At 42.9% G+C, this 18,516-nt stretch overlaps 1 protein-coding gene and 1 long non-coding RNA gene across 2 annotated transcripts in view; one reads left to right on the top strand and one right to left on the bottom strand.

Moving 5' to 3' along the window:
• The window catches only part of LOC112450444, a 42,022-nt gene extending 23,640 nt beyond the window's left edge, over positions 1–18,382 (top strand). Inside the window, exon 3 of the long non-coding RNA XR_003039076.2 lies at positions 17,765–18,382. This is a non-coding gene — a long non-coding RNA (uncharacterized LOC112450444). The remainder of the gene's footprint in view (positions 1–17,764) is intronic.
• LOC108234844 (B-cell scaffold protein with ankyrin repeats) overlaps positions 5,103–18,516 on the bottom strand; it is a 26,586-nt gene continuing 13,172 nt past the window's right edge. The window contains exons 8-15 of the mRNA XM_025005550.2: positions 12,972–13,035; positions 12,615–12,851; positions 9,323–9,388; positions 8,318–8,493; positions 6,469–6,526; positions 6,343–6,372; positions 6,120–6,223; positions 5,103–6,038 (exon numbers count right to left, since the gene is read on the bottom strand). Coding sequence (XP_024861318.1) covers positions 6,012–6,038; positions 6,120–6,223; positions 6,343–6,372; positions 6,469–6,526; positions 8,318–8,493; positions 9,323–9,388; positions 12,615–12,851; positions 12,972–13,035 — 762 coding nt within the window. The 3' untranslated portion in view covers positions 5,103–6,011. The remainder of the gene's footprint in view (positions 6,039–6,119; positions 6,224–6,342; positions 6,373–6,468; positions 6,527–8,317; positions 8,494–9,322; positions 9,389–12,614; positions 12,852–12,971; positions 13,036–18,516) is intronic.

Here is an 18,516-nt window from a genome sequence, read left to right as displayed (position 1 = left end):
AGGAGGAGGAGGAGGAGGAGGAGGAGGAGGAGGAGGAGGAGGAGGAATCTGTGAAGAGTAGTGGGATGCAGTGTGAATAAAGAGCTTTACAAGAAGAACAAGAGGAACTCTCCTCATACAGCTTTGATCAAAACAGTAAAAGTTTTAACACTTAGAACAGGAAGTGCTTCGAAATGAAACCCTGCATAACGTTCAAAATGGCTAAAACTTCGTTATTTTACAACAAAAGATGATTTCAGTTTCAAACTCTGACATTAAAGGCGGCAGGCCCAGAATCTAAAACTTTACTTTGGATTTGTACAGAATGTAGTTGTCATTAGGAAGCTCTAGTTTTAGTGTTATGCTACTTTAGGTAGCATTTTGCTACTGTTAGCTTTTAGCTAGCATTTTGCTACCTGGCATTTAAATAGCCATTCCCTACCTATGGTTTATAGCTACCATTTTGCTCTTTTTATTTAGCATTTTGCCGCTTTTAGCTTTTTTCTATAACTGAATTTCTTTTAGGTTTTAGATCATGTTTTGCTCCTTTTAGGTTTTAGTTATTGCTCCTTTTATGTAGCATTTCACAGCTTTTAGCTAATATTTTGCTACTTTCAGTTTTTAGCTAGTGTACTGCTGCTTTTAGCTTTTAGCTAGATTTGTTAGTCTTAGCTTTTAGTTAGTACATTGCTACTTTAAGCTAGTGTTTCGCTACTTTTGGCTTTTAGCTAGTGGTTTGCAGGTTTAGGTAGGATTTTGCATCTTTTAGCTTTTAGATAGAGTTTTGGTCCTTTTAGCTTTTAATTAGCATTTTGTTGCTTTTAGCTAGGGTCTTGCTGTTTAGCATTTTGCTTCTTTTAGTTTTTAGGTAGTCTTCTGCTGTTTTTGCTGGTTTTAGCTTTTAACCTGGGTTTTATTACTTGAGGTAGCATTTTGCATCTTTTAGCGTTTAGCTAGTGTTCTACTTCTTTTATCTTTTTTTTTTAGCTAAATTAATTAACACATTTCAGCTAAATTAATCAGCACTCAGCGTTGTGTCTTTGTAGAAAATGCAGTTTCTCAAGCTGTACAGGTTTTTTAAAAGAGAGCCACACTTCACCAAATCCCAACAACGGCTTTAATCCTCAGTTTAAAGGCGAACGGCTGCGGCTAGAAATCCCACATCTGCTTAAAAACAAAGATAGTTTGGCTGCTCCACATAAAATATAAGGTCAGCTTCAAAAAGAGAGAAAGAAGAAGAAGAAGAAAAAAAAAGAAGCTTGTTCTCATCACAGTCAGGTTCATCTTGAACTGTGTGCGGCTCGTGGATTAGGGGATGAAAGAATGCCACTGACTGTGAAATTGCCTGATTTTTATCGGGGATGTTGCGGAGCAGCTGTGCAACAATCCGCTGCCCTAATCTGGAGGCCAAGGAGACGGGAACCGGGCGAGGAAATGTGCCTCACGTGCCCAGGAAAGTACCGTTGGGAAGGGTTGAGGACTCCTCATTCCTGATAAGTTATCCCAGTGTTGTTCCAGCAGCGTGGAACGGGTTCGGCTCATGAGCGAGGCGACAGTTTTTGCTCTTTATGTCTCGGCTGATAAAAGGCCGACACTTAAGAGAACGTTATTATTGATGCAGCGACTGTTTAATCCCACCTGTGCGCCTAACCAGGCCCTGTGCCGGAAAATGGAGAGAAGAGCAATAAAGTTCAGATTGTGGACATGTTTATCGCCAAAAGGCAAAGGTGAACGATGGAGTTTTCGCTCATGTTTGTTGTGTGCCTGTCTGTTAGCAAAATATCACATGAACTACTGGACAGGTTTTAATGAAACTCTCAGAAAGAACATTGATCCAATCAAATTCAAGATGGCCGCCACAGCCAACTGAGAGTTTCATTAGTTTGTCCATTTATTCAGAAGATATTTTGTTAACACACAAACGCGCACACACATGCAGTATTACTACTTATAAAATGTTGATATATTAACATTATTATCACAATAAAAGTTTATGTCAAAAAAATTACTGATTTTATTTAAATTATTCTAAATATTTGTGTTTAAAAATTTTAGGCAGGTTTTTTATTCATCACATTTCTTTAAAAAGTAAAAAGGTGCTTGTTGCAAACTATAAAATCAAACATAAAAAAGGTTTTCCTGAACTATATCAAAAGGTGCAGTTTGAAAGAGTTCACTCCGGTAGTTTTCCAGATATATTAATTGGTAATTCTGAAACGTGGGTACGCACTCAGCGTAAATAAAGTACTCGGATGAAACCGCTGAAAACTACGTGGAAACTTGAGACACGTGACTGACCTACATTCATTTGGCCGTAGTCTGTAGGTAATAAAATATGGCCGACTTGGACAACCGTAGTGGAAATATAAGAGTTAATCTGCTGTTAAACATAAAGGAAAAATCAATTAATACAGCCATCAAGAATAAAAAATCAGGATGAAGAGGTGAAAAAAAGAGCTCAGCATTTGAATACACAGTTCAGTCCAATCAAATCTTTTTATTAGCAACTAATCGGAGCGTAAACTCAAACAAAAACATTGAAAAACCATCAAACTTCTCCGTTCCAAACGGCTCTTCGAAAACAATAATTGGCATCCGGTGGCAAATTTTGCTCACAGATTTGTAATTTCTGGACACTTAAGCCATGGATATGAGAAAAACACTGTGCAGATTTTAGTCTAAATACCTTTAACATACTGTACATTTAGGAACAAAAACCACAACGTAGAAAATTTACCATTTACAATGTTAAATTTTAATTGGCACACGTTTGTCGTGTGATTTTAGAACATTTTTAACATGTTCACTCGATCGCATGTGAAAAAACAGTAAATGTATACTGTACTGTATTTTTCCTGTAAAGGTTTCACCCAAATTTAAATATTTACTTGCAAAAACTAAAACCTTGCCAAAAATAGTAAATAAATAAACAAAAGAATTAAAAAATCAGAATCTTAATGTACTTTTGAATAAATTCCAAAGTGAAATATTTCAAATGGAGAAAATTAGTTTAAAGGCACTGAAAGTAAAACTGCAATTAAGGTAATTGTTTAATTTATGTTTTACTCTTTACATAACACTTTGATGGATTTAGAAAATAAAAAGATCCAATTCACAGGATTTTTCTCGCTGGCTTGGTCCTCCAGGTGAGATCCTGATTAGTGTTTGGATCATTTTCTGTTTATTTCAAAGTGGAAATGCTTTCAAATACAGCAGATTTTTGTTCATACCATCCAGTAGATCTTTATTTACAGCGTACAGTAGATTTTTGATAGTATCGTCCAGTAAATTTTTCATAATACCGTATGGTAAATCTTTATTTATAGCATACAGTAGATTTTTTAATAATACCGTCCAGTAGATTTTTAATCAAACCGTCCAGTAAATATTTGATAAAACCGTCCAGTAGATTTTTGATAATAACATCTGGTAGATTTTTACTGAAACCATCCGGTACATATTTCATAATACCATCTGGTAGATTTTTTAATTACTGTGTACGGTAAATTTTTGATAATACCGTCCAGTAGATTTTTGATAATACCGTCCGGTAAATTTTTGATAATACGGTCTGGTAGATTTTTAATAATACGGTCTGGTAGATTTTTAATAATACTGTCCGGTAGATTTTTGATAATACCGTCCGGTAAGTTTTTGATAATACGGTCTGGTAGATTTTTAATAATACCGTCCGGTAGATTTTTGATAATATCGTCCGGTAAATTTTTGATAATACCGTCCGGTAGATTTTTGATTATACCGTCCGGTAAATTTTTGATAATACAGTCCAGTAGATTTTTGGTAATACCATCCGGTAGAATTTTGATAAAACCGTCTGGTATATTTCTTATAAAACCGTCCGGTAAATTATTATAGGTTATGGTAGATTTTTGATTATTGCAGACTTTTAATTATTGTGTATGGTAGATTTTTGATGAAACTGTCCGGTAGATGTTTGATCATACCATCTGGTAGATTTTTAATCAAACCGTCTGGTAGATTTTTTAATAAAACCGTCCGGTAGATTATTATAGGGTACGGTAGATTTTTGACTCCCAGAAACACTATCAGTGTGGGATTACAACACGCCTCTGAAGTTTTCCGGGTCTCGTTGCGATGAGGGAATCATCCCATATGTATTTGCATTCTTGATGATGATCCCAGGCCTCGTTTTCTTCTTCTTCTTTTTTTTCCCCTCGGTGGCCATTTCTGATGTGAAATCCCTCCTCAGCAGGTGACGGGCAAACATATGCCTGAGATGCCACGGGGTGCTGAAGCCGGATCATCTCCAAAGGCTAACTGGCAGGTTTAAGCAGGGCCGGGCGTTAATGCATATTATTCACAAAGAGCATGATTGAAGAGAAAAATGTGCCCGGCGCGTACCCAGCTGCTTCGTTGGCACGCCGCTCGCTCTGCCTCTGCCTGAGTGTTTTAGGAGCGGGCTTGGATTTAGCCGCGCATTCACCGAATTCCCCATGCAGCTCCTATTCATTCAGTCACCCATTCACCGAGCCACAGGCAGGGCGACAAACTGGTGTCTGTGCGGGAGAGACTCCGCGCCCTGAATAGTTTCATAAATGACAGCGAATTCAGATTTGCAACACGCCCGTACGGTAAACGTGCAGATCAAAAGGCCTCCGTTTGTGTAAATCATCCAGGTGGCGAACACAATGAGACCCCTCTACCCCTCCGCGAACGTCCCCCCGTTCAACACAGCAAGCGGACGCGTTTCGACATTTCTCATTTTCTTTCATTTCATTCTTTCTGGCGCGTCTTGGCTGATGCCACGCCGCCTCGACGCTTCCTGTTTGCAGCAGGAAGCTCCTCCGCCTCCACGTGAACGGAGCTGTTTACACTCAGAAACACGTATGGGTAGATTTTTTCCATCGCTTGCCTCTCCACCAACAGGAGGTCAGCAGGTGCTTCTGTGCTCAGCAGATGGCTGGTTTGCTCCAGCCTGCCGGTTTGATGGGAATGTTTGGACTCGCGGCGCCCTCTAGAGGGGAAAATATCAAGTTTTACCAAGCCAAAAATCCTAAAAAAGACTCACAGGAACTATTTAGAAGATTAAGTTCATCATGGTTTAATTCAGAGTGAAAGTGAACTTTATTTAGAGGCATAAATATCATAATTATATTTATAATTTCAAAAAACTATACAGAGAATGAATTACACTGCATTGGTCATCTATTATGTACGCCACAGATTAGTCTGATGAGCCTAAAGGGATAAATCAGATGTGGTGAAGTGGGGTTATGAACAATCAATATCTTACCTGTTGTAGATAGCTCCATGAACAATCTCAGTTTAAGCAGACAGAAGTTCATTTTGGTCCAAACTGAAGCTCCCGTCTTAAAAATCCCATCAGATTTGCATTACTTGGATATTCCGGCAGAAATATTGACATATTCTTGCAGGAAGTGCTCTACACTGCAGCGGAAGTGCTACAGCCAGCTGCTGCTGCCACTATTAATGCTCGGAAAACAACAGAATGTTTTTGACATGATATTTGCTGATTGAAAGTTTGGTATTTCTTTCGTTTTCAACTGGTCTTTGGTAATACAGTATATATAAATGTATACATATATATAAAAACCAAGGAGCTAAACATCAGCACTAATTTTTTACGTTTTTTTCTCAACAACTGACCTCTGACCTTTCTTATTCTGGTCTTTTTTTTTGCACAAGAGCGTAAAGTTACTGAGGTTGTTCAAAAAGGTATCTACAACAGGTAAGATACTATTTTAAAAAGCCATGCAGTCAGAGATCAGAATCAACAGCATTCCACTTTTATTTGCCTACTTTACCAAAAAAAATACAGTAATATATAAAAGGAAAAGTATGATATTTAATAAACTGATTGAACTTAATATACGGTAACTGATGGAGGAATAAAATTCATAAAATGGACTCTAAAAATCTATAAAATGTTATAGAAAGTATTGGTTTCCATGGATATTTAAATAATCGAATGAGGCATATTTTTTTTAGAAACTCTGTTTATATGAAAGTCTTAACTTTCCAACGAGCGTTCACCGTTTGTCAGCTTTTCGGAAGATCTGCAAAGCAAAAGAAAAGGATCAAACTGGTTTAAAGTGTATATTTCACGCCTCAAAGTGTCTTTATTTGTGAAAACCCACCTGCTGCCCTCTGAGGGGTTTGCTGTAAAACTCAGAGGCGGCTGGTCGGTTTCCTCTCTGATTGGCTGTAACACCCGGAGGTTCGGGAGATTTGACCGTACGGGCTGAAAGTTGTTCAGAAACAGGAGGTAAAAGGGCGTGAATCTTTTTATTTTATTTTATTTATTTTACCACCAACGCAACTGCAGGCGCCACAGAGGCACGACAACACAAGCTCACTCACTTGGCGTCTGACGAACGTTGTGGATTTTATCTGCAGGGAGAGAAAAGAGACATTTGCAGTTTTGTTTTTAGTTTGTAACTCGAACATGGGTGCTCTGCGTCTTCAGCCCTCGCGTTCATAATTTACCGTAGATGCTGTCGTCCTTGTTGTTGACGATATCGGCTCTCGGAGGCCTCAGCTCCTCCTGTGGTGACAACAGGACATTTTATAACCCCGTGATGATTTTTTTTTTTTTAATCAGATTTCCTACAAAACAAAACCTTAAAAACCAACCAAGTAGTGAAGCGGAGCGAATTTATTTGGAGAAAATGTCACTGTTGTCTCGGTGGTTAATTATTACTTAATTAAAAGTTTGAAACCACTTTTATTTATTTCTTGTTTTAGCTTTTCTGTCCAAATGATATGACAGATAACGAGTTTTTCTGTAGTTGTTTTGTTTTGTTCTTCCTTGGGGTTTTATTTTTCCTTCTTCCTTGTTCAGTTTCCCAGTTGCTCACCCTTCACACCTGCTTCTCGTAGTCATTAAGCTCAGCTGTCGCCACTTGCCTCGTCGCTCCCTGTCTAATTAAAGTCCCCGTCCTCGTTCAGTCTTCAGTGGGTCGTCTCGTTACCTCGCCTGCGTTAGGCCCTCTCAACGCCTCGTGTCTCCAGGTTTTCTCATGTTTTTGCTGCTTTCTCAGCATTTTGGTTTCTTTTTTAAGTCTTCGTTTTGAGTTCCTCGTGTGGTCTGCCACCTTGGGTCCTATCGACACAACCCCTTCCAGTCATGGCGTATTCACAAGGATCTGCTCTTTGCAAGGTTCTAAAATGATTCAAATCCAACGTCAAGTGGACAAAAACACAATAGATTCAATCAGGTCGTTATTTATTAAATAAAAATGAAGCCAAAATGGAAAAGTTGTGTGAAAACCTAATTTCACTACATGATCCAGCAGCTTGTAGAATCACTCTTATCAGTGATAACTCTCAGTAGTCGTTTTCTGTTTTTATCAGTCTCTCGTGTGGTTGTGGAGGATTTTTTTTTTGGCCCACTCTTCTTTACAACATTGCTTCAGCTCATTAAGGCTCACAAACATTAGTTTCTGCTCAGTTCTCTTAAGGTCCCACCCCAGTGTTTCAGTCAGGTTGAGGTCTGGACTTGAAACGGACCTTTGCAGCACCTTGATTCTTTTCTTTTTGACCCATTCTGTTGTAGATTTGCTGCTGCGTTTGGGATCGCTGTCCTGCTTTCGCCGTGGCACAGAAAGCCTCATGTATGACTCTAGAATCCTTTGGTGTACAGAGCAGTTCACCGTCGATGACTGGAAGGAGCGCAGGTCATGTAGCTGCAACACAAGCCCAAATCATCACCCCTCCACCACCGTGCTTGACAGTTAATCTGAGATTTGTGCTTATATTCTGCTTGTTTTTTTGCCAAACATCTCTTCTTCGTCCAAAAGACGTTCAGGAGGTCTTGTGGTTCGTTCAGATGCAACGTCCTTCCATCTTTCTTTACAAAGATCTTCCAAACAGGTCATACTTGTTCAGTCTTTTTCTATGACCTTTAACCTTTAACCTGCTAACTGAGGCCTGTAGAGTCTGAGAAGCTGTTGGGTTTTTTGTTTTTTCTTGCACGTCTGACCTTGGGGTGAATTTGCTGGGATGTCCACTCCTGGAAATATTGGCGGCCATCTTTGATGTTTTCAACTTTTGAATAATCTTTTCCACTGTAGAACGATGGACTGTTTTGGAATGACCTTTAACCTATCTCAGTTTGATGGACAGCTTCTTTAGGGTTACTGCTGATGTCTTTCCTCCTTGGCGTTGTGGTAACACACACCTGTACTGTTTGCTCCAGAGCAGCCATTTTTTATTGTCCTGATGGATAAAGCCTTGAAATTAAGTCATGGTCGTATAACTGTCCGTATGTTTGAACCTGATGTTTTACCTACGTGTGTGTTGAGTGTGTGTGTGTGTGTCGTGAGCGTGCGCGGACCTCCTTCTTGGCGCCCCCGGCCTTCTGAACCTGCTGCCAGTCCCTGAAGTGATGGACGGCCTCGTCCACAGTGAGCGATCCCTTCTTCACTCTCTGCCGGAGCTCCATGAGCCGCTCCATGTGGTTCGGTACAAACGTATCGTAGGTGGAGGTGAGGCTGCCTTCTCGCCTATGTCCTGCAGAAGAATACGTCTTTTACTGATCAGGGAAACAGACTCAACGTAGAAACTTTAACCCGTAAACAACTGCTAAGTTACGTTTCAGCGAAAGGACTGTATTTATTTGTCCTTTTTGGTACCAAACTGTGTGAAAGTGCTTTCAATCTACAACTCTTTTGTTTACTGTGTCCATATAGTGACTCGTAAACCATGCTTATTGCCCACTACCATTACGTAATGACCTCTGTCTCTGTTAGCAAAATATCTCATGAAGCACTTGGTGGTTTTCAGTGAAAGTAATCACCGGATGTATGTCTGCATCTGATTAACTTTTTGGAGTCGGTCTGATCCCACCTAGCAAACACAGAAATGGGCTTAGCTCGGTCAGTTTTACAGATATGGAGCTTAGGTTTGGTGTGGTAGTAGCTGAGAGTCGTTACCGACACGTACCCCGAGCACAGAAGGATCTGTTGATTATCGAGTGCGAATCCTGTTTGACGATACGTTCAAAATTCAACCAAACTATAGAATTTTTTAATTATTTTTTTAACATAAGATGATCTTAATTTAAAACTCTGGCATGAAAGGCAGAGGGTGATATGGATTTCGTCAAGAAAAAAAAAAATGTCCTGAAACATCTGCACTTTGGTCCTCCTTTTGTGATTGTTTGTATTTCTTTGACCATGCTGTGTAACATTATAGAGGTTCTAACACAGAAGGTTTAAATTTATGTGTTCTAGTCAATAAAGATGAAGGTAAAATTTAAATTTATCTGCAGCTAAAGATGTGGTGGAAGGTGGAAATCCCTTCTGTACATCCAAAATGCCGAAACAGCCCCTGAGCTCACCTGGTTTGGAGGAGGATGAATACATCTCAGGAGCCTCCTTTGGTGTTTTCTTCTTCTTCTGAAACACTGTGAACAGACAGAAGCTGTGAAAAACACTCAACAGGAAGACGATGGAAGTTTCTCTGCAGTTGCGGCTTCCCTACACAAGATGGCGCCAGAAGCTCAACGTTAAAATGAACCTAATGCTAGACCGACAAAAAGAATCCACGGAAAGTCGTGTTATCTGGATTAAGGGCTTCACCAAAATAAAGCAAACCAGTTCAAATCAGGTTCAAATTCACACTTTTCAGTCTAAAACCGATCCAGATTGGAATCCAGTGACTGTCCACACGGTCCAATCCAGTTAGGAAACAGAGCGATCGGATCCAGTGTGTTGTGAAATGTCACCAGTAAAAAGCTGTTTATCTATAAGGGAACAAGCACATTTCAGTGAGTCATCATTTCAGTTCAAATCTCCATCCTGAGCAAGCACGGCGGGGGGGCGACAGTGGAGAGAAATGACTCCCTTTTAACAGGAAGGAACCTCCAACAGAACCATCTGCGTCAACCAGCTCTGGGATGGATTCAAACGGGTAAAACTCCCCGCCATTTTCACAGAAAAGGGCACAGTACTTTTCATAGTGTCTATTATGTGACGCAAGTGCTTTCCGTACAGGCAGCTCTTGTTCCCACTCTGCCGCAGAGCTTTTCCCACGCAGCTCATTTGAATTAAACAAGCAGGTCTTTAAGCTTCTGTGTGTTTTTTTTTTTTTTCTCTCTGAACCAGACGTGCTTTGTTTGATGTGAAGTGCTTCAGACGGAATCTTCTCATGTCTGGTAACAGAACGGCATCAACGACTGACCCCGATGCGCACGTGTGCCGTTACGGCCCGTTAGCTGAGATTGAACCTCTGTACTTTTGCATGACATTTAAATTCCTTTCTAAACCGAACCAAACGCGTCAAGCGCAGACCGTTACCTGCCGACTGTACCGGTCCACCGGCAGCTGAGGAACTTTTGCACTAACTAGACGTGCTGCTTAGGGACCGACCCGTTTCTCGGCCTCAGCGCCGTTAGCATAAATACGGTTTACCAATGTAGCACCCGCGTACCAACACAGACGACGTTCGGTTGAGAAAACAAGCGACAAGCTAAACACGCGATGACGCCCAAAAGCGTGGAGGTTTTAATATTCGCTTTCACGCCTGTATCTTGTTTTTGAGAAGAGGCTCAATTCTATACTCTTTGAGCAATTTCCTCCAAAGGAACTACAGTTCGTTCCCGTTCCAGACGCTGCTGCGAACAGAAGGAGCATTATTTCCACTCGTGCTCTGCCGTAGCTGGCGCCCCGCCCGAGTCCTCCGCCGAGCCGTTGTCCCAACTCCTTGGTGCGGCAGCGAGAGCGGGGACGGCGGGATGGAATCCTTGTGCGGTTTGAAGCGCCGCTGTCTCGGTAGCTGAAAAAACCATCTCCCTTTTCACCCGGGCGCTCCGGGGACAGACGAGGATGATGGAAAACACGTGTAATTGCTTGTTCTGGCTGACTTGGCCTTGGTTCGGACAAGATTGGTTGCAGATGGGAGCTGCAGTCGCTCCCTCTCCATTTACCGGGGGGGGACGGGGACGGTTTGGAGACTGAGCATACGGCGGCGCGCTCGCTTCCTTGTTTTGCTTCGTAGGCCCCATTGGGAAGAGGACTAGCTCGCACAGTGCATGCAAGCTCAGGAAAAAGACGGAAAAGAGAGAGAGAGAGAGTGTTTACGGAGAAGTTCCATTTTATCGGTGAAGACAAACAGTTATGTTTTCGCCCATCTGTGTTCGCGTGTCTGACTGTCAGCAAAATATCTCACGAGCCTCTAGACAGACCTGCAATCGCGTGATGTACCTCTACAACTGCCTACCTATAGGAGTCAACCCAATTCAAGATGGCTGCCACTGCCACTAGCTGTAAAAAAAACATAAAAATGGCTGCAACTCTGTCAGTTTATTGAGCCAACATTTGGTGCTGTAGTAGCTGAGGGTCATTCACATGACATGTTCCAGGAGTTATACATAACGTTAAGTCCCTAAAAGAACTCTAGGCCTTTGATTTATTTATTTTTTTTAATGTTCTGAATGGAAGTGTTGGTGAGAGAAAGGTGTAATGTTGTTTGTGGAAATAATAGATTTCGGAAGCATCCGTGTTTGCTTGTGCAAACAGAGAAGCCTCGGCTGCGTTAAAGATTCATGAGCCTTAATCATACCAGTCACTTTTGGAGCTTTCAGCCTCATGAAATATTCACGGAGCCTGAAATTGAACGGTTGGAGAACTGCAGCGGCAAACGGTGCGACGCGTGGCCCGGGCGCTTCCTGCGAGAACGCTGAGCGCTGAAGGATGTAGCTGAGACTGAGCTGCTAAAGCTAAAAGCAGCAGAACTCAAGCTAAAAGCTAAAAAAGTTCAACTCAAGCTAAAAGCCAAAAGTAGATACTAGCTAAAAGAGGCAATAGGTTAGAAAACACTAGCTAAAAGTATCAAACAGCTAGTTAAAAACTAAAAGTAGCGAAACTTTATTAAAAGTAATAAAAGGCTAGCTAAAACAACAATAGCTAAAAGATAAATGTAGCAAAAAGATAAACTAAAAGCAACAAAATGCTAAGTAAAAGCTAAAAGATGCAGATTGGGGCTAAAAGCTAAAAAGGTTCAACACTAGCTAATAGCCTAAAGTAAAGTATATGCTAGCTGAAAGTAGCAAAATGCTAGATAAAAGCAGCGAATGTTAGTTAAGACCTAAATGTAGCAAAAAGCTAGCTAAAAGCTAAAACTAGCTGAATGGTAGCTAAAACCTAAAGTCTTTTAATCTAGCTAAAAACCAAAAGTAGATGCTAGCTAAAAGCAGCATGAAGTTAGAAAATGGCTAGCTAAAAGTAGCTAAAGGCTAGCTAAAAAAACAATAGCTAAAAGCTAAATGTAGCAAAAGACAAACAAAGTAAAAAAAATGCTAAGTAAAAGCTAAAATGAGCAGATTGGGGCTAAAAGCTAAAAAGGTTCAACACTAGCTAATAGTCTAAAGTAGATGCTAGCTGAAAGTAAATGCTGAAAGTAGCCGAATGGTAGCTAAAACCTAAAATGTTTAACTCCAGCTAAAAAACAAAAGCAGATGTTAGCTAAAAGTAAACTTCCATCTCTAAGCTAAAAGGTTTCAAAGAGAAGAACGGTTTTGAAGGACATTCAGAGCTCTCTGTGTTTTTTTTATGGGGGAAATGTTTGCACATAAAGTTAAGTATTGAAGAAGGTAAAAAAGTTGAAAATGTGTAGCATGTGGCGTTACGGACCTTGGGCGATGAAGGGCGTTTTGCTCTGTTTCGCCTGCATGCACTCAGGCCTGGGCGTCGGCGCCGGCGGGCGGTTGGCGAGGAGCGCAGCTTTCCTTGGGCTCTGACTGGGGTCGTCGTCATCGTCGTCGTCGTTCTGCCCCAGCAGAGCGTAGAGATCCTCATCGTCGTCCTCCTCTTCCTCCTCCTCCTCCTCCTCTTCCTCACCTTGCTGTTGCTGCTGTTGTTGGTTTGCACCTGCGATGGAAAGAGTCCCTAATGCACCAACTGTTTGCTGCAGAGCCTTTCTGTGTTCACAGCTACGTCTCAGACTAACAGTTCCATCAGACACTTTCCTTCCTCCTCCTCCTCACTCACCTGCGCTGCACATCATTTCGTACACGCTGGCGTCGACGTGGTCCCTGCCAGAGCTGAACGTCCTCTGTAACAACAGGAGATGATTTTAACACAGAAACCCCTGGAGAGGAGCACTTTAACTTCAGGGATGCAGCGATTGCCTTGGAAAACTGGACGTTTCTTTTAAAATTCACTTTGGGCTTAGATAACACTGTGCTTCATTTTGCCAAAAATCAAAACTGGGCAATGATGTTTTTCCTTGTAAATGGGTTTTGTTACCTTTTCTGGTTATAGTCACCTATATTGTCAGGGAGGAGTAGTCCTTATGGTCCTTCTGGGGACCAAAGCTTGGTCCTAAAACGGTGAAACGTCATTTTTTGGGGTGAGGTGTGAAAGGTGAGGTTTTAGTTAAGGTGTGAACTGTGTTTAGGTTAGGGTGAGGGTTAGTCATGTACTGGTCATAGTTAGGAGTTGAAAAACTGAAACTGTCCATGACAGCATTGGTCCCCCTCACTCGGGTCTCCCCGGTCGCTGCGCTGTGGTCTCCCCTCCCAGGGCTCAAGTCAGGGTTAGGGCTTAGGGTCAGAGGTCGAGTGCTAAGGTCAGGAATTAGGGTTAGGTTTAGGGTCTAGAGTCGTGGTTAGAGTTAGGGTTGGTTGTAAATGAATGTGAGGATGAATGGGTGAATGATTGTAGTGTCAAGCGCTTTGGGGTCCCCGACTGGACCATTTACCATTTTGGTTGGGTATAGGGCTAGGAGTCAAAGGTTAGGTTCAGGGCTGGGGGTCCTGGTTAGGGTTGAGTTTAGGTTAGAGTGATGGTTAGTGTACTGGTAATAGTTAGGATTAGAAATGAATGGAAGTCAATACAAGTACATACAATGTCCTAATAAGGATAGATATGTGTGTGTGTGTGTGTGTGTTGACTGTACATCTACAACTGATTAAGTCAGTTTGATTCAAGATGGCCACCACAGCCATCTGCGGGTGCAGGTCTTGGTGGTGGTACCCACCCGCGGTGAGCACGGAAGATGCGGCCAGCGAAAGATGGCCTCAACTCTGTGAATCTGACAGATACTGAGCTTAACCGCCGGCGTGGTAGTAGCCGAGAGTCGTTCTCCGAGCGCCACTTGACCCTGCGAGAACCCGCGGCTCGCTCTGGAAAGCCGGTACCACCGTTCAGCTTCCGTCTCCTCGCGCGTCGCCTCGCTCTCAAGGACTCCTGAAATCTGCCCCCACAGATCAGAAAAAGGAAGATTTCTCACTTCCTGTTAACGTGATGTTCAGGAGGTGTTCTGTAACGCTGCTCGTTGTGTAACAACCCCCCCTTCTCTCTCCCCCCCCCCTTAACGACAGAGCTGCTGCAGAGTATTTGCTAAATGCATGCTGGGAGACAGACAGGGCCAATGATCAGGGTAATTATGAAATCAGACAATCTTCCCCCCTTCCAGTTCAAACGTATCATTTAGGAAGCGACACCGAGACCCTCGGCTTGATGTCAGACTGAGCTGCGGGTAGTAATTCGCCGCCACTCGTGATGCCGTGACGGCCGCGGAGGTGGGTAGAAGTCGCATCGTTTCAAACGAAATGAATTCCAAACCTTTTAAAAAAAAACAAAAACAAAAAAAACGAGACCATCTCGTGCTGAGAGATGACAGAGTTGGACCCGGTTTGAGTCGAGCCTTAAAAGTAGGGTTTTGTTCGATCTCACGCGGCGCCGTGAAAATTGCGCTCAAACTGTTAGCGCTCCGAGTTTGAGTTTCGAACGACTCTCTGCTACTACCACCTTAAACTTCACTTCAATACTGGTAAAACTGACTGGGTTAGAGTCGATTATTTGTGGCGACCAATCGTAATTGGACGGACTCCAAAAGCTAACTTGTGGTAGATGTTCGTCCCATCCATGAATGACTTTCTGGTAGTTTCATTGAAGTCCGGCGAGTGGTCTGTTAGATATTTTGCTAACAGACAAACAGGGTGGACTCTAAATGTTGATCCTGGAATCCTGAATCTGGACCGTGATCCGGATCTCCACCGAACTCTAATCACGTGTTCCTTGTGGCATGTTTGTCGCTTCCTGAAAAACCGAAATCTGTTCACCGTTAGTTTTTAGGTAATCTTGCTCACAGACAGACCAAAAATCTTTGGGTTGTGGATGACTCTCAGCTACTACCAGATTTTACTCTCAACGTCTGCAAAGTTGGCATAGTTGTTGCGATTGCGGCGGCCATCTTGACTTGGGTTTACTCCCCCCAAAAGAAAATAATTTGTCGATGCACCTCAAACGTTTGCTTCCTTTTTTTTTTTTTGCGTTTCATTCAAACCCGTGCCGTGGCTCGTGAGATATTTTGCTAACAGGCAGACAAGCCAACACACAGATGGAGGCAGAGCTCTCGGCGTGTTTCCACGTTCTGCCACGGGAGCGGATCGCGGACCGAGGGGACTCCCGCCGCGGCACGCGAGGAAGACGTTTGTCCATTTATGCTTCCTCGCTCCGTCGACAGCTGGATGGATCTGCAGAGCACACGAGGTATTGCTCACTTGGATGAAAATATCACTGGCTGGCACCGCTCTCCCCCTCGCTCTGCCGTTACCAAGCAACGCGGCCAATCATGACTCAATTACGACGCCGTACCGTTCCTAGAACTGCAAATGAGCCGTTGGCCACCGCGAACGCATTAATTGACAGCTGAGATTCTTCACAGGCCCAGCAGGTCGAAGGAGGGCGCGATTCGCCGCCACGCCAACGTTGAATTTTAATGGTGTGGCGTTTTCCGAGGTGGAGGAGAGGGGCGGGGAAAAAAAAGGGAGGCGAGTTTATTTACCGACCGCAAAATGCTGAATTATTTTACAGACGCGTGAAGTCAGATTTAGCCTGCGATTAAAACCGCACAACTTCGGATAAAAGCAGGAAGTTAGAAGAAGGAATCTTGAGGGGATCCAGCAGCTGCAGGATAAGCAATTGAAACACTCGAGCCTCGGCTTCCAGCAGCAGCATGATGTATTTATTTATTTATTTTTAAATGTAGTGGCGTCTGAACGTTTGCAGCATGGCAGACTATAGAGGAAAACCACTGAACTCGTTTTGATCAAACAACGAATCGTCAAAATCTGTCCAAGTAGCTTTTTCAGTGGAAGAAATATAATTAAAAGGCCAGCTCAGCGGGCATATTTCACACTACCACAGGACAGTTTTTACCCAACAAAGTGGTGATTGTTTTGTTTTGTTTTTTTCTCTTTTTTTACAAAATATATGCACGTGGTACTAATGGCTACCAAAGAAAGAGACTTCTAATGGTGCTAATGACGTTCAGGATCCTCTCAGTTCTACTCTATTCATTATTCTTGATCCATGTCTGATAGGAGACACAGGTTCCCAGTTAGGACTTTGTTTTAAGATATTTTGCTTCTTTTTATTAATTTTCCTTTGGCGTTGACAGTTTTTCACGAGTCATCCAGTCATCTGGTGCGATGGTTCTCAAACGTTTCACCAATCGACCCACAAAATAACACTGAAAAAGACCCCTGCTGTCACTGCCGCACATAAACAAACTTTTTCTTACTTTCTTTATGACAGGTTGCTATTAAAATTACTAGCTGGTAAATCACTAGCTTGGTAGCTAGCTAGCGCTTTTATTACATGCTTGCTAACAATTGTGGGAACAAATTGGGTCTGGTTGCTAGTAACAAAACTATTCGCCGGGCTAGTAGCCGGGCTAGTTGCTAGCAGCTAGGTAAGCAGTTGTAAGAATAAAATGTGTGACAGGCTGTAACGTAACTATTAGCTAGTGCGGAGGTAGTTATGAGCAGCTAGCTAACAAATCGCAAGAACAAATTGTGTGACTGACTGCTCGTGAAAAAACCATTAGCTAACTACCTAGCACTGAGCTAGCTACTAGCAGCTAGTCAACAATTTGTGGGAACAAAATGTAGTAGGAAAACTAGTAGCTAGCTACCTAGCGCTGAGCTAGCTACTAGTAGCGAGCTACAAACTGTGACAGGCAGCCAGCAACAAAAACTTACCTACCTAGCTAGCTAGCGCTGAGTTAGTTACTAGCAGCTAGTTAACAATTTGTGGGAACAAAATGTAGTAGGAAAACTAGTAGCGAGCTACCTAGCGCTGAGCTAGTTACTAGCAGCTAGCTACAAATTGTGGAAACAACTGAAGTGACATGTTGCTGGTAACAAAGTTACTAGCTAGCATGTTACTGAAGGCATTTTGTTTTTGAAGAGGTATTGTTTCGAGGAGCTTTCTCAGTTTTAACTTAAAAGAGCAGAGTTCAAAGCATTTAAACAGCAGCGAGTTGCTCCGTTTGCATGTAAACTCACATGCAAATCACTCTGAAGACGGTTACTAACACTTTGGTCAGCCTGGTCTCCAGAGCTCCATTTTGTTACGGTGCGTGAGTTGCTGTAAAGGTAGCTCGCTTACAAACCTTCACTAATTTCTAGCAAACGGTCCAGTTAAAACGGACTTTTTGCTAATATTTCACTAGTTTCATGTCTTGAGTTTAGGAGCCTTTTTATTTTTTTATAATTCACAGGGTGTAAAAAGAGTGAAGAACTTGAACTATTGGTCAGGATAACAGATTACCAGAAAGGTCTGGCTCCTTGGAAGCGACGTCCAAATAAATGAGCGATGACTCAGGACTTTCCCACAGTACTGTAGCCGCTGAAACATTAATATTTCAGTGGACCTGTGGCGTATTTCGACACCAACGCCATGCCTGTGGCCTGAATGTTAACAGTAAAATCCTTCACTGCTCATTATTAACGTATGGCGTGAACAGTTTTTTTTTTTTTTTTTTCCCACAGAGTAAAGAGCGGCGGCACATGTCATTCAAATGATAAACAAAACTCTGGAGTTTGCCGGCGCTGGCGGAGCAGCTGAGGACGAGGCGAACGCAAACATGCAAAGCAACGTCTGTGAACTGGACGAATCCCCCAGGAACGAGTTTATCGCCACAACTCATTCTTGGGCTGTCCTGAATTCGGCCCGGCGCGCAAAACGCCACGCGGAGGACGACCTGCGCTTTTTTTTTTTCCCTGAACCATACGGCTGCGAGAGGAAAACAAAACAAAAAAACTCTTGGTCCGCCGAAAGCAGCCAAATTTATGAGCCGGGTGTCAAAAAGCGACGACTCGTGACGCGGCTCCGAGGACGCAAACGTGGCGGAGAAGAGCGGGCCGCCGCGCTTTCTATATTTGCATTCCCGGTTCTTGTTCTCCCTGAATAATTCAGCTTTCCCCGCCGCTGGAGCAGTTCACAGCTAATTAACAGAAGAAGTCTGATGCCGGGGCAGGCGAGTGGCTGTGACGCAGGCCCGGTGAGTGATTCAGCCCGTGGATGAGGCAGGGGACTGATCCATCTTGGATTTATTGACAGAGCGCTGCTCCGCCAGCGCCCAAATCACTGACGCATCAAGGCCTGATTAATTGGAGCTTTCAGGGAGGGGGAGGAAGGGGAGGAAGGGGAGGAAGGGGGGAACGGACGCTGCAGATTGGTTCGTGAAAAGTGCAGAACCTCACCTCCACGGACACGGCGCTGAAATCCCCCCCCCCCCCCC

The sequence above is a fragment of the Kryptolebias marmoratus genome, linkage group LG7, assembly GCF_001649575.2.
Source record: "Kryptolebias marmoratus isolate JLee-2015 linkage group LG7, ASM164957v2, whole genome shotgun sequence".
Taxonomy (NCBI): Eukaryota; Metazoa; Chordata; class Actinopteri; order Cyprinodontiformes; family Rivulidae; genus Kryptolebias; species Kryptolebias marmoratus.
This window is presented reverse-complemented; position numbering and strand designations above follow the sequence as displayed.